Source organism: Elephas maximus, chromosome 4 (genome assembly GCF_024166365.1).
Source record: "Elephas maximus indicus isolate mEleMax1 chromosome 4, mEleMax1 primary haplotype, whole genome shotgun sequence".
Taxonomy (NCBI): domain Eukaryota; kingdom Metazoa; phylum Chordata; class Mammalia; order Proboscidea; family Elephantidae; genus Elephas; species Elephas maximus.
The window spans coordinates 57,090,134-57,112,988 of NC_064822.1; the positions used below are offsets into that span (position 1 = coordinate 57,090,134).

General features: G+C 44.1%; 2 protein-coding genes across 8 annotated transcripts in view; one reads left to right on the forward strand and one right to left on the reverse strand.

Moving 5' to 3' along the window:
- The window catches only part of WNT5B (Wnt family member 5B), a 132,363-nt gene that overhangs the window by 59,250 nt on the left and 50,258 nt on the right, over window positions 1–22,855 (reverse strand). Inside the window, exon 2 of one of the 4 annotated variants that reach the window (XM_049885122.1) lies at window positions 5,788–5,870. The exons of 2 other annotated variants lie outside the window; for them this stretch is intronic. In XM_049885122.1, coding sequence (XP_049741079.1) covers window positions 5,788–5,870 — 83 coding nt within the window. Of the gene's footprint in view, window positions 1–5,787; window positions 5,908–22,855 lie in introns of those variants that run through there. One more of the 4 variants, XM_049885126.1, reaches the window with a different exon arrangement.
- On the forward strand, window positions 7,477–21,319 carry FBXL14 (F-box and leucine rich repeat protein 14). 4 transcript variants are annotated; one of them, XR_007517478.1, is made up of 3 exons: window positions 7,477–9,615; window positions 14,227–14,303; window positions 15,020–21,319. XR_007517478.1 is itself a non-coding variant. In XM_049885129.1 (3 exons), the coding sequence occupies exons 1-2, from the start codon at window positions 8,422–8,424 to the stop codon at window positions 14,252–14,254; spliced, it is 1,227 nt and encodes a 408-aa protein (XP_049741086.1). In that variant the 5' UTR covers window positions 7,477–8,421; the 3' UTR covers window positions 14,255–14,303; window positions 15,002–21,319. The 4 variants fall into 4 exon arrangements, 2 of the variants coding, with proteins under 2 accessions (XP_049741086.1, XP_049741085.1); XR_007517479.1 differs by having other exon boundaries at window positions 7,477–9,573; XM_049885129.1 differs by having other exon boundaries at window positions 7,477–9,620; window positions 15,002–21,319.

Below are 22,855 nucleotides of genomic sequence, written 5' to 3' on the forward strand. Positions count from 1 at the left end.
CCACTCTTTATTTGGTGTCATACAGCAATGGCATCCCAGCAAGGTAGAATGCTAAGTTTATATTGTTAAGGCAGCAGAGAACCCAAAATCCAAAACCCAGTGCAACCCATTCCAACTCATAGCGACCCTATAGGACAGCATAGAACTAACTGCCCCAGAGGGTTTCCAAGGCTGTAAATCTTTACGGAAGCAGACTGCTACAACTTTCTCCTGTGGAGTGGCTGTCAGGTTTGAACCGCCAGTATTTCAGTTAGCAGCCAAGCGCTTTAACCACTGTACCATCAGGCTCCTTGCAGCAAAGAACAGTGGTTTAGAATGTGAGCTACAGAACCAGATAAAGGGTTCAAATTCAAGCTCTGCTACTTGTTTGATCTTAAGCAATTTACTTCTCTGTGCTACAGTTCCCTCATCTGTAAAATGGTAATAATAATGGAACCCTCTTCATAGGCTGTGAAGATTGGCTCTTGTGAAAATTAGATAAATTTATATATGTAAAGATCTTGAAAGAATATCTAATACACAATAAGTACTCAATAAACATTACTTATTTTCATTATGGTCAGGATACTAGGAGCTTACACGCATTATTCCATTCAATCCTCACAAAACTCCCAAGATGTAGAAACTAGTCCCATTTTACAGATGAGAAAACTGAGAATCCAAGTGGTTAAAAAACTTGTCCAAGGTCACAGAACTAACAAGTGACAGAGTCAAGATTTTAACCCAGAATCCATCTGACTACAGAATCGATGTTCTTTTCACTATACCATCAGAGGAAAAAATTCAGTCTATGTACCAGCAGAGTTTATCATCTAAAAGACAAAAGATCTAAAAAGCATAGGTCTTTTCTATATTGTTTTTATCTTGCTAAAAATGGAGAGCCCTTAAGAAGTATGATTTAGGAAAAAAAACTTATAGCAGGAGAAAGAAATTAACTAGATATTAGGAGGTTGTTTTGGAGTCCTTGGGTGGTACAAACAGTTAGCGCGCTCAGTTGCTAACCGAAGGGTTGGAGGTTGGAGTCCACCCAGAGGCTCCTCAGAAGAAAAGCCTGGAAATCCACTTCTTGAAAAACCAGCCACTGAAAGCACCGTTCTACTCTGACACACATGGGGTCGCCATGAGGTGGAATTGACGGCAACTGGTGGGGGGAGGGTAGGAGGTTGTTCTCTCACTGGTTCTCAGTGCTGTGTTCCGGGATGGACAGCATCCGCATCATCTGGGAACTTGTAAGAAACAAAACTTCTCTGGCCCCACCCCAAGCCTGTTGAATCGGAATCTATCGGGGTAAGGCCCAGTAATGTGTGTCTTCATAAACCTTCACCGTTATTTCTGAGGCCAGCTGAAGTTTCAGAACCCCTGCTCTAAGCGAAAGAAAGTGTGAGAGCTGCTAGTGAAATACACAGGTTCAAGGCAACAGGATGGAGGTCTGTCTGGCAGCAGTGGAGTTTTGGACTATTTGTGGGTGAATAGAACATGCAACCCCTCCCAACCTGCAGAAGAGAAATGAGGTACAAAGAGATAGGTGGCTTGCTCTAACCGAAAGATCATTATTCTCTCGCACGTTTGCTTTGTTTCTGTTCCTTGAACCTGGATATTTTTTAAAAACAGGAAATAAAATTTCTTTTAAATGCTGAACTGTCAGCAAATGTGTATCTGCGCATTTTGAGGGCACGTGTGTGGTTCCCCACCTCCTTTTTTTTCATGGTGCAGTTATATAGAAAAAAAAACAAAAATGGTTTGTATTAGATCCCTACTGTGTGCCAGGTTCTACTCTAGGCCTTTTCTTTCTCATGCATTTTTTTCTCTCAATGAATAGTCACAAAAGTTCTGTGAACAGGAATTACTTTCATTTTACAGATGAGGAAATAGAAGCTCAAAGAATGTAAGTTACTTTGCAATAAGTTATGCAACTATAATGGGAGAGCGAGGATTCAAATGCACAGCTTCTGGCTCCCAGTCTGGCATAAATTTAGCTCACAACGCAGCCTCAGGGAAAGACATGTGATGGAGTGTCTCCTGTGTGCTAAGGAGCCCTGCGTGTCCCAGGTACTTAGGAGAGACTCACACATGGAAACCACCTACACACCCGGGGGTTTCCAGAGGGGCCCAGCACAGCACTCTGAACGTCCTTTTTTCCATCTCTGCCTGGAAAAAGCTCTGTGGTCAGAGAGGGGTAAACTGGGCAAAAGACAGTTAATCAAAACAATCTTTCAAAGCAATCTTGCTTATAAAAATAGTCAGCAGCAAAGTCCAAAGCTTGAACTAAAATCGTCTGACTTCAGGTACCAAATTCCAATTCCAGATAAATAAGAGTTTAAAAAAAAAAAAACACAGTTGCCATGGAGTCGATTCTGACTCGTGGTGACCCCATGTGCTTCAGAGTAGAGCTGCACTCCCTAGGGTTTTCAGGGCTGTGAGCTTTCAGAGCAGATCGTAGGACCTTCTTCTGCCGTGCTTCTGAGTGGATTCGAACCACCAAGCTTTCAGCTACTAGCAGAGCACTTAACCGTTTGCATCACCCAGGGATAAAGGTTCCTTATTCTCAAGGAAAAAAAGCTAAGAATTCTTTGAAAAGGTGATTTTTTAACTTAACCTAACCAAACCAATGCTTCCATATGGAAGAACCACACCAACATATGATAATATTATGATTACCTTTAATACTGTTCTTACTTTTTTCTAAACAAGTAAGGAAAAACTTCAGCTTGTTCCCTAGTAAAATTTCTATCATATGCAATGACCTTCCTCCCATCAATCACGGTCGAGATGCTCTAAACCGAGAACATTTTGTTGCTCTCACTGCTGCTGTTAGCAGATAGGGTCCTAAATCCACAAAGGCAGAGACATTATCTTCAACACCTTTGTTTCCCTTCAGACCACAGAGCAGTGCATATAATTTTTTTAAAAAAATTTTATTGTGCTTTAAGTGAAAGTTTACAAATCAAGTCAGTCTCTCATACAAAAATTTATATAACCTTGCTATGTACTCCTAACAGCTCTCCCCCTAATGAGACAGCATGCTCCTTCCCTCCACTCTCTTTTTGTGTCCATTCCGCCAGCTTCTAACCCTCTCTGCCCTCTCATCTCCCCTCCAGATAGATGCCAACTTAATCTCAAGTGTCTACTTGATCCAAGAAGCTCACTCTTCACCAGCATCTTTTTCTATCCCATTGTCCAGTCCGATCCCTGTCTAAAGAGTTCGCTTTGGGAATGGTTCCTGTCCTGGGCTAACAAAAGGTCTGGGGACCATGGCCTCCAGGGTCCTTCTAGTCTCAGTCAGACCATTAAGTCTGGTCTTTTTACGAGAATTTGAGGTCTGCATCCCACTGCTCTCCTGGTCCCTCAGGGGTTCTCTGTTGTGTTCCCTGTCAGGGCAGACATGCAGTGCATATAATTTGTGTTCATATTTCTTGAACAACTGAGTGAACTGAGAACCTACTTCTCTAAATGTTCAGAGCCCTGGTAATGGTACATTTACTACAAAGCTTTTTTTTTTTAATGAGCTGTCATATCTACCTCTGTTTTGAAACAACTAGCTAAGGTATTTTTAATATTAATAATAGCTGATACTTGGGATTATTCTATTACTGTATTTATAACACTTTGGCTGAGTGCCTGAAATTATGAAAACACATTAGAGTTAACACCCAAAGGTTGCAAATTAAAGATTACAAACGGCAACTCCATCTCAAGGAGTGAGTGATCATTGATCCATTTGCTCTGTCAGCTGGGCGTGATTATTAATAGACCCCCCCCCCTTCACTAGGCTACTAACTGAAAGGTTGGCAGTTTGATCTATCCAAAGGCACCTTGGAAGAAAGTCCTGGCAACCTACTTCCAAAAAGTCATAGGCATTGAAATCCTTAAGGAATGCAGTTTTACTCTGGAACGCATGGAGTCGCCATGACTCAGAATGGACTCAGGGGCAACTGGTTTGGTTTTTTGGTTTTTACTCTCATGAGTTCTCCAGTTTGGACAATAAAATATACAGTCATCCTAGCGAAAGGGCTCAAGCCACATCTCAAGGCCTTATTTTTATGGTGGTGGATCATAAAGATGTTGCTTAGGCTAGGTTTACTGGCTACCGCAAACTAATAATTTGGGAGCAAGAAAACAAAAATGTTTTGGGGTGTTCCTCGCAATTTATTGAAGTGAGAACAATTTTCACTTACTTTTCCCTTTTACTTATATCTTTATTTTAAAATGTTTGTTCTGCTTAAATCTTTTATTTGTAGTTGGTGAATCAAGTCCTCACCCTCTCTTCTCTTTAATATTCTCTAACTAAGGGGTCCACCAAGTTACCCCCTTTCCTAGAAATACTTAGGAATAGAGAGGATGTTGCTCTTAAAACTCTTGATGTTGGAAAGTGGTTGGAGAGGCACCATTTTATAAACCTCAGATATCCATTGCTATTCGTTGCTCAGAACTCTTAGAGAATTTTTGATATTTATGAAGTGTTTCATTAAGACATTATTATTATTAATCTCATTCATTTCAGTTCAATTATGGAGTGTCTATTACATAGTCCCTGAGTGGTGCAAACAGTCTGCGCTCTACCACTAACCTAAAGGTAGAGCAGTTAGAGCCCACCCAGTGGTGCCACAGAAAAAAGGCCTAATAATCTGCTTCTGTAAAGATTACAGCCAAGAAAACCCTATGGAACAGCTCTACTCCGTAGAACTCTGTAGTTCTACTCTTCTGCCATGAGCTGGAATTGGAATTGACTGGATTTCAATGGGATTACATAGCAGGCATTGTGCTGGATGGATTAGAGTTAATTTAAAGGAAAACACACCCAAAATGTTTTAATTCCTTTGATCCAGCACCCACAAGCTAGACCCTGGACCACTGTTTTTGAAGATACATCAACATATATTCTCCCCTCTCCCCTCCCTTGAATGAGGAGTTAAGGGCCGCCCATTGCTTCTGATCTTTCCTGGCAGACCTTCTCTTTCTGAATGAGGAAGTATACATCCTTAACTAAACCTGATCTTTGGGTTGGGCCTCTCAATTTTCCCAGGCCTCACCCAGGTGGAAACACACCCCGTCTGAAAATCTAGTTTCTTTATAATTCTTGGTTAAGTTTTGGAGAGACTCTACACAAGGCTATCATTTCGGCTTCTAAACACAGTAGTTCAGAGCTTTATTCTAGTTGCAACTTGCTGAATCCTACACAGACATCTCAACCTCTCCTTAAAATATGAACACTATCCATGGGATTGTTACACGGGTATACATCTGTTCCAGACAGACTCTCTGGTCCATATATACCCTTCATACATTTTTGTGCCCCAAATCTGAGCCTAAACCGAAACCCCCATGAAGCCACTGCATGTGAAATAGCCTTAATCTTAGGCCTGCATTAGGAACAAAGCATAATCCCAGAGTTAAGGACACAGAAGAACCAATTCTAGGCTCATGGTCTCACAGAGTGTTAATACTGAGAAGGTACCTGAAGATTAACCAGTCAAACCACCATAGATTTAGATGAGGAAACTTGAGGCCTAGAATGGGAAGTCGTTTCCTCAACGCCATTAAAAAAAAAAAAAGGGTCACCAGGTCTCTGGACTTAGGATAGGGCTCTTCTGACACCACTTTTCCCTGCTAATGTTTCTCTTCCACAATGCCTCTTGATGTTATATTTTCCTACTTATCTAATGTGAAAACAATCATATCACATATCTTGAAAATCTTTGCAATGTATCTTTGAATGCTTTAAACAAAAGGTTCTGTATTAATTAAATTCTAGGGTTCAACTCAAGAAAAAGTGTAGCTATTAATTACCAGCTTTGCAGATGGCCAACTTCTAGAGAAAGTGCTCTGAAGCTCCTCTGAATGACTTTTCCAACTTGAGAACAGTGGTCTCTCTAGAGAAGAAAAAACACCAAGTGTCTTCTCTTTAGGTCAGGTTCTCTGTCAAAAAATCCATCCCAAACGTACGGCCTGGTATTTGTTTTGTGTTAAATAGGATTAAGGTACACTACAGGTGCTTTGGATAAAGACCTCAACATCAACACAAACACATCTACTTCCAAAAACCAAAAAAAAGTGACTTTCATGTGCAGTTCAAGGTAAAATTTTAGACATAAGTGATAGCGTATAAGCCCAGATACACCCTAGAATTGTGACACTTATTGCCACAGCACATCTGGAGTCATCTGGATGACTAACAATACAGTTAGTCATTCAGGAAGGTTATAAAAACCTATGGGCCTCACACCATGTCAAATGTGGGTGAGGTAACAAAATTTTAAGAATTTTTACTTCTGCATTTCCTGATTTAGGAGTAGGAGAGATGGGTCTGCTGTAAAATGTATTACGCCTACTAGTGAATCTGTGCATACTTGGTGTGGTGTTGGTCTCCCGGGCAAAAGAGAAGTGACCAAAAGTTAACAGTCTCATGTACTGACTATGGATCCTGTCAAAAGCTTGGTTAAGTCTTCAAAGAATCAAGGAAACCATTTTCCTTTTCTGACAAATCAGCCAGGATGTATTGAGTCAGGTTGTGTGAGCCCGTAAGTTAATTAAAAATAGTTTCATTTCTTCTGATTCAAAAATTCTTGGTTTGTAGTAAAAATGAAACTCTGAAATCTTATTCTCCCATGTGGCCATTTAAGACCCACATTCTAGGTCATTTAAGCCACATTCTAGAATGGACACTGCCCTGGTTCCATAAAACAGTTTACCAAACCAACAGACATCTGCTGGGGCACCTTTAAATCAAGTACAATAGTGCCTCTATCTTATTAAAAAAAAAATAGTAAATTTGTATCTGCACATACAAATACATTGACTATCAGTATAATTGGGACATACAATTTACACATTTTTTAAGAGGCTAGTGAAAAGAAAATTACAATGCTTAGGTCCCGTCTAAGAGCAAAGCAGGCTGTGGGGATGCGAGGGCACGGTTGGTGCACTCGACAGCTCAGAAGCTGAAGGTGAAGACAAGATACTGAAGGAAGTTTTGATGTAAAAGCACTGAGGGAAATACACAGCTGGATCTGGACGCAACGAGAAGATGCTAGAAGGAAATAGTGCTGGACAATTCTAGAAAATTCTGGAATGAGAACTGGAGATGATCACTGTTAAACTTAGGTAAGGATAAAGTCCAGTTTTTCTGCAATGTAAGGCCAAGACCGGGGAATAAGAAATAGTAGGAAACAGCCCCATTGAGGGTTGGGGGTGTGATAGCAGAGATGTGTTAAGGGAATTAGGAACAATAAAAAAGGAGAGTTGAGGTGATGATTATTGAGTACTATTATTGGAGGAGAGTCCTCCAAAGATAATAAATGGAGAAGGTTGTAAAGTTAGGGTAAGGAGCTGGAGGGATAAACTATGGGAAGTGGCTCCGCAGACGTCACCAGCAAAGAAAAAAAGGAAGGAATAAGGTTGGGGCGTGGCTCAGAGAGGGAACGGCTCAATAACGGGCTACGGGGTGAAAAGGAGGAGGGTGGGGAAGAGCTTTGCTGACAGCTGCTCTCAAATGGCGCCTAGAGGGTTAAAAATCAGCGGCGACTAGAATAGGAAGAACTCGGTTTCCAGGGTAACGGCTCACAGTTCCGGCAGCGCAGGCTCGTACCATTGCCCGGGCGCGCGCGGGGGGAAGCAAGAAAGGAAGGAGGGGACGCACGAAGGAACAGTCGAGCAGAGGGGTACGTCCTGGACTCTACCAAACGCGCGGCCCGCCTGCTCGCCCTGGGGTCTGAGCCGAGCCGCGCTCCGGCCGCGGCGGCCGCGGCATCCTCGGTGCCCGAGCCGGCAGCTCCCAACTACCCGCAGCCGGCGGGGGGAAAAGGAACGTGCGCCCGGCGGCCCGGATTGGCCTCCTGGTCCCCCCGCCTCGGCAGCGGAGTGCGGGCGGCCCGGGGCTGGGAGGTTTGAAAAGCGGGCGAGAGACAAAGGCAGCAGGAAGCCTCTTCGGCGCCCGGAGTCCGGTGCGCCCAGCCCCCGGGGCCCTCCTCGCCGGCCCGCGGAGCTGCAGCGGCAGCCGGAGGCGGCATCGGCAGGAGGCGGAGGATGCGGCAGGGGGCGTGGGAGCGGCGACGGCGGAGCGGGCGGAGCGGCGCGGCCCGAACGCTGCGTGGCTAGACCGAAGGCAGCGGCGGCGGGCCGGGTCGGGCTCCGGGAGTGAGTGAGAGGGCGCTTTCCCAGCCCGGGATGTGAGAACCGAGCGGAGCCTGGGGCGGGGGGAGGGAAGGGAAGGGAGGCGAAGCCGGCAGGAAGGAAGGAAGGACGGACGGACCAGGAGGAGGAGCGGCGGCGGCGGCGGCCGGAGCCGGAAGGCGGGGAGGGGCCGTCCGTTGGGCCCGAGGCGGCGGTGGCGGCTGGAGAGAACGGCTCTCGTCACCTCCCCGGGGCAGGAGCGGCGGGGCCCGCGCCTCCTCCCCCCAGCGCCGCGGAGGGGGGAGGAGGAAGATGGAGACCCACATTTCGTGCTTGTTCCCCGAGCTGCTGGCTATGATCTTCGGCTACCTGGACGTCCGGGACAAGGGGCGCGCGGCGCAGGTGTGCACGGCCTGGCGGGACGCCGCCTACCACAAGTCGGTGTGGCGGGGGGTGGAGGCCAAGCTGCACCTGCGCCGGGCCAACCCGTCGCTGTTCCCCAGCCTGCAGGCCCGGGGCATCCGCCGGGTGCAGATCCTGAGCCTCCGCCGCAGCCTCAGCTACGTGATCCAGGGCATGGCCAACATCGAGAGCCTCAACCTAAGCGGTTGTTACAACCTTACCGACAACGGGCTGGGCCACGCGTTTGTGCAGGAGATCGGCTCCTTGCGCGCCCTCAACCTGAGCCTCTGCAAGCAGATCACCGACAGCAGCCTGGGCCGCATAGCCCAGTACCTCAAGGGCTTGGAGGTGCTGGAGCTGGGGGGTTGCAGCAACATCACCAACACCGGCCTTCTGCTCATAGCATGGGGCCTGCAGCGCCTCAAGAGCCTTAACCTCCGCAGCTGCCGCCACCTCTCGGACGTGGGCATCGGGCACCTGGCCGGTATGACGCGCAGCGCGGCCGAGGGCTGCTTGGGCCTGGAGCAGCTCACACTGCAGGACTGCCAGAAGCTCACTGATCTTTCTCTAAAGCACATCTCCCGAGGGTTGACGGGCCTGAGGCTCCTCAACCTCAGCTTCTGCGGGGGCATCTCGGACGCCGGCCTTCTGCACCTGTCGCACATGGGCAGCCTACGCAGCCTTAACCTGCGTTCCTGCGACAACATCAGTGACACGGGCATCATGCATCTGGCCATGGGCAGCCTGCGCCTCTCGGGGCTGGATGTGTCGTTCTGTGACAAGGTGGGGGACCAGAGTCTGGCCTACATAGCTCAGGGGCTGGACGGCCTCAAGTCCCTTTCTCTCTGCTCCTGCCACATCAGTGATGATGGCATCAACCGCATGGTGCGGCAGATGCATGGGCTGCGCACGCTCAACATCGGACAGTGTGTGCGCATCACGGACAAGGGCCTGGAGCTGATTGCTGAGCACCTGAGCCAGCTCACTGGCATCGACCTGTACGGCTGTACGCGGATCACCAAGCGCGGCCTGGAGCGCATCACGCAGCTGCCCTGCCTCAAGGTACTCAACCTGGGACTCTGGCAGATGACGGACAGTGAGAAGGTCAGGTGAGGGCGGCAGCACCAGCTCCCCTTGTCCCGCCCTGTTCATCCTCCCTTCACCACCACCGGTCCCCACACACTCACTCAACACATATACTTCTACGCACATCACTGCAGTGGCTGAGAGGGGGCAGTGACACAGCTTCTGGCTCATTTTCTCCTCCCTTCTCCAGCACCCCTCCCCACCGCCCATTCTCCTTGCAGCTAGGGGTAGAAACTGACCTGACCCCATCATTCCTCTGCCACCCCTACCCTACTCCCCTTTCCTCCCTGCCCCCCCCCCCCAGGATGGAGAGAGGACTCAGCTACTTCCCCAGCCACTCCTCTCTGCAGGGGATGGAGGACTGATTTCAGCTACTGTTTCCCCACTGCATTGCATTTGGAAATGGGGGGTGGGGGGAGTGACTAGTCCTTTCAACCATGGGGAGTTGAGGAAAATGTCTGCCTTCACTTAAGCTTTCATTTGAATACTGTGATCTGGTTTTTATTTTGAAATGTATAAAAAGCAAACCCAACTACAACGGCCTTTTCACCCTTCTTCCACTTCTGTAACTAATCCCAGTCTCTTCTCATCACTTCTCCTTTTACAGCACTCTGGTATTCATGCTCATTTCTTTTCTTTTTTAAAGAAATTTGAAATCACAATTCTTTTTTAAGTACCATTTTTTTTTCTGCTGAATATAGTCTATACAGTATATATATATAAATTATATATATATATACATATATATATATGTCTGGCTACCTCGTTTTAGTTTACTTTTTTCTCTGAAGCCCTGGAATTCTACAAGAGAGATATTTTGAGACTGAAACATTTTTGTGCCTAGACTGGAAAGATGCCCATTGGGTTTGTTCGTCTCTTTTTTTTGTTTTGTTTGTTTTGGCTTCTTCCCAACCCCCATCCATCTAGTGTGTCCCACTTCCACATTCTGGCTATAATTTTCTTTTTCTCCTTATCCAGTGGGATTTGAGGACCCAGTGGTGTTTCTAAATCTCGACTTAATTTATAGCACAAATGTGTGGGAGAAATGAGAGTTGACCTGTTTTTTTTTGTTGGCTTGTGATGCAGATTGTGTCTGGAAAATGATTATTAAATATGCAAATTCTGCCCTTCCCTCACCCTCTTCCAAGTTTCCCCACAGAAAGGTCACACAGTGAGGCTTCCTGTTGGAAGTTGAGGAGCAGGGTTGGCCTGCAGAGCCCCCAGGGGCTGTAATGTGAAGGGGAGGAGACTGAAATTCATGTCTTACTCTGTTCTGTTAATAAAATGGAGTTTGTGGGTTTTTAAAACATTCTGTTTCTAAATGGAGGAATAGATGACTTTATTTTGGTGGGGGTTGGGGCTTTGTGGCTTTAAAAAAAAATCACTTTTGAGTAGGATGTATATTTTTGTTGGATTTTTTGTTGTTGTTTATTTTTTTAGAATCCTCCACAGCAACATGCGAGACCATGGAGTTTAAGAAACCCAGAGATCTTTATCAATTAATTGTACTGTTTGTGAATTTGTATAAATAATAACAAAGATCCTCTTAAAACGTTTATATTCTTACAGTAAAAGGTTAAACTGATATTTATATAATAAAAGAGGAAATATGAAGTATGTTTTTGAAAAAAAAAAACAAAAAACCTTGTATCTGTGAATTATTTTTAAGGCATTGTGTGTTTGGGTACATGCCAAAGTAAGAGGTGCTGTTTGTGTGTTCTGAACTAAAAGGAAATAAGGTACAGTTTGGTGCATCCTATATGTTGTAAGCTCATAGTTAAAAGTTGATTCTGTATTAAGGTTTAATAGTGACATCTAAGTGTTCTGTTTTTTTTCTCCTAGAAATGTGATTAGACTTGAGGTTTACATAACTTTTGGTTTTAAACTGTCAACAACATGGAAATTTAAAGAAATTGAACAAAATGAAACTTTTTTTAAAAAAAACAGATTGTAAGTCACAATTTCCTCAGGGTGGCCAGTTTTTTCTTTGGGTGGAAATCTGTAGAGGAAATGTTGAAGAAGTGGGTCATGAGATGTGGAAGTGGGGGAGAAGGATGGGTTTCCCTACCCCTAGAGTCAGTATAGGGAGGATGGGGAAGGGTGGAGGGAGCTGAAGCCATTGTTCAGAAAAGTTAAAAGAGCACTGTCCTTGCTCCTCGCTGGCTCAGTCATGCATACAGAATCTCACAGTGTGAGTGAGGGTCCCAGTGGAAGGGAGGAGGGCAGTTCAACCCCTCTTTTTAACATTCCCGTCCAGGCCTGGCTGTATTTAAGCACTTTCCTGGGGGATGGGGAGGTTGGCCAGGAGTTCTTATGTATTTGCATTTTAAGCACTTCCATTTATTGCTGAGGCTGGCCACTAGCTCTCCTCTGCTCAGGGTTCTTAGACTGAACTCGGGCAGTTAAACGAGTACTGGCAATTCTAGCAGAGTCCCCTTTGGTAGACAGTAAATAATCTGACACTCCATACACTCCGTGGTTGTGCTGTGGAAACCAGAGTATCAGTGCTCTTAACAGTGGAGTAATTCATATTCCTGGTTCCACACAGGGCTTTCTTAGTCGTTCTGAGTTTTTTTTTTTTTTTTTAAACGTGAAAATACTTACTGATCCCAGCAAGAGCTGATAAGAGTAGTATAAAACTTTCCTGGATCAGCCCCTCTTTCCAGGAAGAGGGCTAGAGCCCAGGTTTCTCTTGGGGTAAGATTGTTTTGTAAAATTTCCAGGCTTTCTGCTGGAGCCTATCACAAAAGCTGCATTGTTCCTTTTTGGAGAGCCATCACAATTGGGTCTAATTGAGCTTGACACTAGATCCATCTTCCTTTTCTTTGGGGAAGGTTTGGATCTCTCTCTTCCCACTTAGGTTACAATGCTTATTGCCGGAACAAAAAAAGAAAAAGAAGAAAATGATGTCTGAGCTCTAGTAAGAAGTAGGGATTCTGGATTAGGGTCAGCTTTTCAGTTTAGCATTTGACACTATACACATGACTGTTACACAGGCTATAGGCTCTTAGCCTATTTTTCTTCCAAGAGACGGTGTGGCTGTACAGAGTCAGTCAGTAAAAGTCTAAGCTCCACCTAAGTCAGGCTCTGCTCACATGCTCACATTCTTCATTTTAATACATAAAGTAATCCTACCAGCTATAACCCCGAAGAGTTTTCTGCATTTTTGTTTTGCTCTTTAACAGTAAAATATAAGCTTGGCTAAAGGTTGGTAAATTAATGTTGGAAAGGTAAGATCTTGTGCCTAGGGTCCTTATCCTGAACTGAACATGCTTAAGAATAATGTCTGGAGCTTCTCTAGAAAAGAATAAACCGCTTTCTGTAGTCAAGGTCAGTTGCTTATCTTTCAACATTTTTGGGTGGAAGAAAATGAATATATATTGAGAATATGGTTTGCATGATACTTCGTAAATTTATCGGTTTCATTCTCAAAGCAACTTGCTGAAACAGGTATCCCCCCCCCTTTTTTTTTTAAACAGATAAGGCATAATACTTGCCTAAAGTCACCCAACCAGTGAGTAAGGGAGCCAGGATTCAAACCAAGGACTGGTTCTAAAGTCCGTTCCCTACTGCTCTGTGAGAAGGTTTAGTTAGTACTGATCACACCTTGTTCTCCAGTCAGATGATCCTCATAGAAATGATTGGTAGCCGTGTGAACCCAATATCCACATATATGTGCCACAGGGCACTACTGTATCTTCACATAAATAATGCGCACCTTCTATGTTTATTTGCCAATCTTGTCCTCCTCCCATGAGGTTTTCATAAGCCACTATTCCAACTTTTTTTTAACATGTTGCTGTAAAAAATTAGCATAGCACGGTTAAGCAAATACCTCATGGGGGGGAGGGCACATTGACATAGAAGGCACACATTATTTGTGTAAAAGTACCATACAAAGGGAGTATGGGTGGGTTCCTGGTAGGTTCTTGCCTACGGGAATGGAAAGAAATGCTTTTAAAGAATAAAAGCACTAAAGACAAAAGTTGATATATATTTTCTGGTTTGTACAAAAGTTAAAAGGCACTTACTTCAGGGCAATTTTTAGAAGAACAAAAAAAAAAATCTGGTTCAGGTATTTGTCAAAACTTTCAAACTGAAAAACCAAAATAAAACTTTGTATAAATCTTATCATCCAGAAGTAATAAACCTCATCTAGAAGCTATTTGGGTAGTAGTAAAAAAAGAGTTTCACGTAGCTTTCTTTCCTAAGGGTCACTGACCAGCAGACCTTTAGCGTCACTACTGAAAAGACAGTCTGTAGTAAATGAAACTGGGGGGTTCAGTGTGTTTCTGCAGCCCTCTAAAGGCCATGATAGGCCCCTAGCTAGGAGTGCTTCCTTGTCGCGTAATTCTCCCTGCCACGGACTCATTCCTGCTGAACTCCTCAGACCTAGCTTTGGAGAGAAGGGGAAGCCATTTGATTTCTTCCACATTTGGCAACAGTGACAAAGATGCTTGCCTAACTATGACATTTACCAAAACTAAAAGGCAGTACCAGTCCTTAAAATAGTTAAGAAAATGCAAACTGGTCATATTCTTTCACGATTCAAATCAACAACAAAACTTTGAAAAAGCAAATTTTCCTTTTTTGGAGTTTCTTTTTAAAGGTAAGAACTTTCTCTTAAAGGACCTATGATCTGAGGACGGTGAACTGAAGCATGGCCTCTCACCCAAATCCTGGTGCTTTCCTGCAGCGACTACCAGGTAGATGCTGGTCTTGCAATATAAGTAAAACCTTTCACTTTTGACTTAGAGAATTTGAACTCAAGTTTTCAAAGGGGGCGGCGGGGGGGGGGGGGGGAGGGGTAGTAGCCCCCAGGACCACTGTTCCCAAAGAAAAAGAGCTTTTTGATTAAAAGATCAGATTTGTAAAACAAAACCAAGACCTCATGCAGCTTCTGACAACTGTCTCTTTCCAGTCCCATGAAAGGGAAAGCCCCTGGCCTCTGATCTTAGCTCTGTTCAACTGTAGAAAGGGAGGGGCTATAGTAAGTCATCTAGTGGCCCCTTCTCTCTGCTGTCTTTCTCTTCCCTGCATCAAACATCACCCCTTTAAAAAGTTAATTCTGTCCCTTCAGTAGAGGGCAAGACCTACATTTTGTGCCACTATGAGCCCCTGAAGAGTCAGAGGGGTGAGGCTTTTTGATGAAATAGTGTGACTCATGGGTAAACACAGGATTAAAGCTGATGCTTATGATTGGACCACATATTTATTTTTAAAAAATTGCTGTAATACAAATGAGATAAATTCATACTTGTATGGATCAGTATCAACTATTGTTGATTTACTTAATAATTGATCAAAGGTAAGTGCACAATTGGAATAGGGGCAGCACTTGAATGGAAAATGGGTATTTCTAGACAAGTGGGAAATTTCAGTGTCCACAAATGATCAGTTTCAGTGTTTTCCTCTTTTCCAGGAATTGCTCTGAGTTTGCCTGGTGGAGTTGCCTTTACCAGCCCACAACATTTGGTACTTTGTAATGCCGAGTCTTCCACTTAAGGTGCAAGAGAGAGGAAGCCTGAGATCGCAACTGTACAGCACTAGAGTAGGGTGTGTAACCACCCCCAAATAAAACAAAATGGAAGTGGGGTTCTTCAGCCTGCTGTTTGTTAACCTGGAAATGGATACACGTTTTCTTAAAAAAGACTTATCATTTTCTTACTACTTTTCTACTTTAGTTGTTCACGGGACAAATGCCGCATATCCTTGTAAGTTTGTTTTTATTTGTGATAGCGGAAAGTAGTAAGTCTCAATTACAAAGGGAAGAAAAATTAGGTCTTCTGGAGCCAGTGGCAAAGAAACCCAGGTAAGACAATGGCAGGAATATGAATACGGTCTAATAATTTAGCAGAGAATAGTGTTCAGTTTCTCTGCCTCAAAAATTTAAGATTCTCAATTCTGGGAGGTATTGTACGTTTAATTTTTTAAAGGGAGAAAGAGGTTTGACAAGGTTGGAAAGATTTTGTCTAAATGACATGAGGAGTCAGTCTCATAGCCGAGGCTGTCTAGACCTTCCCGACCACGTCAGAGGGTGATCAACTTGCAGGCAGCACTCTGATCTTTCCCTGAGACACTGCAAAGCCCCACCCTGACCCCCCTCTTCAGAAAGGTGGGAGTTGAAAAAAAATTGCTAGGAGTTGTTATTACTATTTAATAGTAAATTATGCAAATTTTCTTAGATATGGTCTCCAAGTATCATATACACTGTTACTTAAGAAGCTGAAAACCAGTGCAAGTTGACAAATGGGGTCTCCGGGACTGAAGTAGCCGGCAGTGACAAATCTGTCACCTGTTGTCCTAGAGGACTTGAGCCAGAGCCAGTTTCAAAAACACTGCTTTGTCACAACTGGTGATAAGTACAAATGCTGGAAGTCTATGCTTGTGATCGCGTCAAAGCTAAGAACTACGCACGTTTAATACACTCCAAATATCTGTCACACAACTACAAGAACCTCACAATCCTGTTATAAAGGAGAACTGGGCTGTAAGAATGCTAGCTATTTTCATTCAGGGGTAAAAAGGCTTGACTTCACAGATGTTTTAGTTACAAATCCCTCTTGTCTAGGAAGAGTAAAAGGGTCTAATTCGTTAATACCAGGCACCCTCTTATGTTTATTAGTTCTCGATTTACGTAATCCACACTCCAGGAGGATCAGGCCTAGCACACAGCTGTCTGTCAAGAATTCCTCCTCACATCATGGAACCAAGATTGGACTGTGGGAACAGAGTTCCTTGAGACCAGATTAATTTTTCACAAATAGTGTAGGATTACTTGATATGGCTTGGAAAGCATTACTTTCCCCATCTAAAAACAGAATGAGAAAATATATACTATAAACGTCCATAATATTTCTCCTTAGGAAATCTACCCCAAACTAGCATTATTGGTGTGCACATCTGTTGTAGGAATAGCTACCTGCTTCCATTTTCCAGCCCAGGGCAAGGCTTTTTGAGAAGTGATCTCCAGATAGGGAGCAGCCAAAAAAAATTAGTCCTATATTCCTTCGAATCTTTGGAAAAATTGCCAAGGCTAAAATTGGGCAGATGGGTAAAATAAGGGAGGAAGTGCAACAGCTAAACCCTTCAGATCTGTAATGTTCTTAGAAGACAACTAGTTATTGCCCTCCACTTATACTTCCCATGTTTTAAACCTTAATTTCAGAGTTCAAAACCCATTGCTGTGAACTATCACACACGCAAAAAAGATGGCCAGTAGGTGTGCCTTAAGCAAACAGTATGAAGGCCCAGCTAAATTAACTGACAATTTCTAGCACTTCTGGTTCATTTCAAATGCACAAAATTTGGAGAGTCAGGATTCTAGAAGAAGGGTGTGGCTCAGCTCTGTGGCAGCCTGAACTTGACCAGGCTCGCAGCTTGCAGCTGTAGGGAGCAGAGGCACCCTTCACGGTGTCAGGGCCCAGAGTACATGAGCGGCTCTTCCAGCCCTCGCTGACGGTCTGTGCACCTGAGACAGATGCCCTGCCTTTGTGCTCTGAGTCAAGTGGTGACAGCGAGCAGTGTGACCCAGAGCCAGGCAGCTGGCCAATCTTTTTCCCACACAGAAGAGCCTTAATTTTCTATGGAATCACAAGAGAAGCTGCAGAAATTCACTAGAGCAAACACACAGGATTTAGCAGCTTCATTACTGCTTACTTTAGGAATAAAAATGTGTATTTGTGGGTTAGAAGGTAGATGTCAAGGACTACACATTATTGAAAAGTAAGGGTGGAAAATAGTTTTGCGTCCTCCTGGACTGTTGGTAGACCCTCTCTATACCCACCCCCCGCCCCAAAATAAAAACAAAACTCGCCCACGCATGATTCACGCCCCCTGCGTAATGCATGTGCTCCCTGTTGGAATATGTCCGAACCAGTATCAGCGGTAGCTAGGAGTCAGATCGTGTGTTATTCTTTACTGTAAGTTCATGAAAACTACTTTAGGAGCCACTAATGGCAGCAAAATTAGAGCTTAATGAAAAGGTCTACATATTCTTCAAGGCAGAAGACGGAAAGAGGAAAGATGACATTTATCCACAAAATCTGCAAGTCCTGTGTTTTGTCAGCAGGCGGCAGCATTGTCTGTGAGTTGGAGGTTATTTCCAATGAGGAACCACGACCTCCTTCCCTCTAACAAATCCCTTCTGGTCACCCACCCACTCCACCCCCTAACAATCCTCTCTTAAAATAATTTCCCCAGGGTATAAGAGTTGACGAGAGAGGAATTTCACCAATTCCTCTCATTGCTGAAAAGATGAAATTAAATTTTAAAATATCAGTGAAGTTACGCCCAGAAGCCCAGGTGCTGAGCATTTTGTTTTTGTTGCAAAGTAACAGAGGTGGCCCTCTCACAGAGGTTCCCTGATTTAGCTAGCAGCTCTCTGCTTTTGGAGTCTGCAAGAATCAAACATCAACTTCTATTCTTCTAAAAGGCCATCTCAGTTTGGGAGAACAAATGGGGAAAATTTTTAGTCATCCATGGAGTTATCAATTTTAACAGCAAAGGCAAAAGGGCTAACATTTAATATAAAAAAAAGTGTATTGTCTGTCATGAAAAATTCTAGAGGTCCTCTGAGGAAAACACTCTTTTTATTTTTTTTTAATTACTAAAGGAGTGTCTTTATTGCCCAGATAAAGACATCTATGAAACTGAAAAAGAAGCGAGGTTGCTTGTGTGACCTAAATTCCTCCTTTGTAAAGCAGATATTAGGATAAGATAGCAAAAATTAAAAGTAAGAGAAAGAACCTTCTGAGTGAACTTGGCCAGATTCCATAAAATGTCACAATAAAGAACAGGCTGGGGGAGGGAGTTTTTTGCCCTCTTGGCACTGGTTTATCTGGCCTCAGGAAATCAAAGTGTGGATCTGAGGGCAGTTGGTACAAACGTGGAATCAGATGGTGGAAGGTGGATACCGCCTGTGGATACTTCCACGAAGCCGCACTCACTGGACCGTCACAGTTCATTAGCTGGCTAGGGATAATTTCTGGTTACAGAATGGAAGAAAAGAAGGGTAAAACTTGTGAAACCCAGGGTCTAGGCATGAAGCAAATTACTACTTGTGGAACCATTCATGAAAGCTTTACACGAGCAGAAAAATCTCGCCGGGCAACTTTATGGAAACCAGAGCTGAAATATGCCACTGTTAGTGACCATACTGAAGGAAGGAAAAGTCAGGAAAAACAACTCCATCAAAGAAAAAAAAAAAGGTTAAAGAGGTTGTAGAGGAAAGAAAAGAGAACATGTATCATTCCACACACAAATGAGGAAGGAGAAGACAGGTCAGGCTGAGGAGCCAGAATAAAGATAAGTGGCACGAAATTAAATGAGGGGACATATAAACTATTTAACAACTAGCAATTCCTAAAGGTGGTCCTTAAGAGGAGTTAGAAGGGTTGCTCTTTGTTTTGGTCTAAGAAATAGCTTTCCTGGGCTGTCCTGTTTTCAAGAAATAGGTTCTTTTTCTTTGGTTGCTTGAATTTTGACTTGAGACAAAAATTCCAATTAATTGGGTCATTAGGCTTGCCCGAGGATGAACTGGTGACCGAGAAGATCTTTGTAAGGCGACAGCCACTACAAGCCTGAAAATATCCTACTCAAAGAGATGGAGCTGTTACCTCAGCCTGACCCTCCATGGCCACCATCGACTCACATGTTCACAGCAGCCAGGAGGAAAGTTATGTTTTATCCATTATCGCAGTTGTACAGGGGAAAACAAGCTACAACGACACAGCATATTGACACAGCGTATGGAGAGAGAAACAGAAAACAATGTTTCCAACACAAGCTGACTGCAGCTTTCCTCACAGGGCTCTTCAGGTACCAGCTGGCTCTGGCGGCTTGAATGTTCTCCATCAACCCCACATGACTCAGACTCCTATGTTCCGTTTTGGTAAAGAAGGTATACCTTACAGCTCTATTAATCCCAAGAAGTCAGAACTTCTTTCTGGTTACTTATTTCAGGGAACATTCCCCAAACCATCACCCTAGACGGCTCCCATTGCTCAGTCTGCAAATCCACACAGCCTGAATACTTATTTCCAGGTTGGGCGGCCACTGCTGCTGCTTTCTTGACCTTCCTCTACACTCCTAGCCCCTTCCCCTACTTCACCTCCAAAAAATAAAGGTTTCCGCACAGACACCCATTTGCCCTATAATGTATTTCTTGATTTCTTATTGTCTAGGAGACGGCCAAGAGGGAACAGAGAGTGTTATCGGTGGGTGATTCCAGGTGACACGGATGTACCTAACCTGTAAGGAAGCAAGTCTTATGTCCTCTTACAAGCCACCAAGCAGTTACCAAGCAATACTTTGCAATCCTCACTGACTTGGGTTGCCTTCCAGTTGAAGTCTCAGAGTGAAAGCTTCCACATGCCATTTCCAAGCCTTGGGGTCCGTTAGTTTCTGCTCCTGTGTTCATTCCTACCTCGGCACCCGCCAGGAACCTGCAGAGAAACTAAGAAGTTTGTGTGCAAGTGGCTGGGAACACCTTCCCACCCTTCCACTAGTGCCCAAACCAAGCCGACTAATGCTAATCTACCCCCTCACTTGCTGCTCAACAGCTTTTCTCCTTTAAGCCCCTGATAATGGTTTTACTAAAATCCCCTTTTGATGGAAAAAAATCCCAGCTGGACGTTTCAGGCCCCAGCACAATGTACAAGTCTGCAGGTCCCTTTCCCTACCTCACAAAGGCCTCTAATCAAGTGGAAAATGTGCTGGAGGCCAGAGGTTTGGGTCTGCAATTATTTTTTAAGGGATTACTAGAGAAGAATAGGGGGCAGCAAGGACCTCCCCCCGCCCCTTTGTTTTCCATTTGGTCCTGTGTTTAGACACATTGAGCCAGTAGTAGTCATCCAGTTCTCCAGCCACGAGAGCCTTCCTCGCTCCCTTCCCTGGTGGAAGGATGTCATCTTTGAACACCATCACTTCAAAACGATTTAGAGAGTTTGGAAGCAATATGCAGGTCCTATCCTGACCCTATATAAGCCCTGATTTATAAAACCACCATGGAACAGAACCCTGTGTGTGGGGAGAGCACTCATTCATTAACCCCTAACCCCACTCTGTATGCAGAGGGGAGAGTTCTCACTGTGTCCATACACTGCGAAAATTGGGGGCATTCACTGGGGCTTCCCAGGCTTTGGAGGGCAAGAGGTCATGTTCCCAACCTTGCCAGATATCCTCCTTATTTATACACACTGACCCTTCCCCTCAACACTGAGCAAATACCCATGAAGCCGCTATTGCTTACTCTCAGGGCAAAATATGGATAAAAATACAAAGCACTAACCAGTTTCATTGGTCTATTTTGAATCTCTGTGGAGGATGTACATTATGGAAGGGAGTTGGTTTTCTCTGTATATCATGAAGGCCCATCTCTGGTGTCATTTGCACATGAATGCATTAAGGATTAATTGTTAAAGATGCACACTGCAGGTTGGCCCTAAGTGTTCCCATCGTTGTGTTTGCACACAGAGAGACTGCTCATCCTTCTAATCCTAGCTGGCTAGTGATATATGCAAATACCCAGTAAAAAGGAAATGATTACAAATTCCTAAACTCATCCTGGAATAATCAAGGATTAGACTGTGCAGCTCTGGAAGTTAAAAGTCAGCAGATATTTCACACTAAATACCAGGCTAAGTAATAACTTTTTCAGGTGCTTTCTTTAAAGTCCCTAAAATACCTTTGGTCAGAAACAATAACTACAAATAAAAAAGAACCGTGGTCTGTTTTCATCAGTGTAAATGCCTTACTGATATGTTTTGCCTTATTGATTTTTCAGTTCTCCTTCAGGGATAGAGACCCAAGTACTACATTTACTATATTACATTTAACATTTAATGCAAGTATCACATGACTATTTTATGTTGGCTGTCACACTTCCTTTGGAGGAAGTTAGAAGAGGAAAGGATCAGATAGTTACTTTAAATTAGAAAGCAAATAAGGGCATACTCTCTGGGCCTTCCTCCCCAAATAATGATAGACCAGCTTGTTCAATCAAATCTGCTGGTTATCCTAAAAGTGTTCTCACAGTTTTCTCCAAAGGTGAATAATCTTAACCCTACTTTAGATGAAGATGAACTTCTTTAGAAAGATGAAGTGATACATTCAAGGGCACTAACGAAGATAGGGGAATATCTCTAAAGTCTGAAGTGGCCTGACTTCTTGAATAAGGAACAAATTGTGAGATAAGCCTGCATTTCAGTGGGAGTTTTTCCAAAGCTTCCTCTGGTGGTCATACTTTCTGAATCACAACTCAGAATGCCCGTTTACTTCTTTCCTTTGCTAATCGCCATTGTTTTGGTATTCATCATTATTCTTATATTTCTCTGCCCTTTTAATATACTATATTGAATGAAGTATCAGTTATTTTAAAAGTTGTCCTTCCACAACACTCAATACATGGAAGGTCAGCTCAACTGGACTGGACCAAAAGCAAAGAAGTTTCCGGGATAAAATGAATGCTTCAAAGGTCAGCGGAGCAAGGGCAGGGGTTTGGGGACCATGGTTTAAGGGGACTTCTAAGTCAATTGGCATTATAAAATCTATTATGAAAACATTCTGCATCCCACTTTGAAATGTGGCGTCTGGGGTCTTAAATGCTAACAAGCGGCCATCTAAGATGCATCAATTGGTCTCAGCCCACCTGGAGCAAAGGAGAATGAAGAACACCAAGGTCACACGACAACTAAGAGCCAAAGAGACAGAAAGGGCCACATGAACCAGAGACCTACATCATCCTGAGACCAGAAGAACTAGTTGGTGCCCGGCCACAATCGATGACTGCCCTGACAGGGAGCACAATAGAGAACCCCTGAGGGAGCAGGAGATCAGTGGGATGCAGACCCCAAATTCTCATAAAAAGACCATACTTAATGGTCTGACTGTGACTAGAGGAATCCCGGCGGTCATGGTCCCCAAACCTGTTGGCACAGCACAGGAACCATTCCCGAAGACAACTCATCAGACATGAAAGGGACTGGACAGTGGGTAGGAGAGAGATGCTGATGAAGAGTGAGCTAATTATATCAGGTGGACACTTGAGACTGTGTTGACATCTCCTGTCTGGAGAGGGGATGGGAGGAGAGAGAGAGTTGGAGGCTGGCAAAGTTGTCACGAAAGGAGAGACTGGAAGGGCTGACTCATTAGGGGGAGAGCAAGTGGGAGTAGGGAGTAAGATGTATATAAACTTATATGTGACAGACTGACTTGATTTGTAAACGTTCACTTGAAGCTCAATAAAAGTTAATAAAAA

Bases quoted from the DNA above. Each gene is read 5' to 3' on its own strand.
- FBXL14 (XM_049885129.1), top strand. From the start codon at position 8,422: ATGGAGACCCACATTTCGTGCTTGTTCCCCGAGCTGCTGGCTATGATC. The intron at 9,621-14,226 runs GTGAGGGCGGCA...TTTCTCTTAAAG, and splicing joins ACGGACAGTGAGAAGGTCAG to GACCTATGATCTGAGGACGG.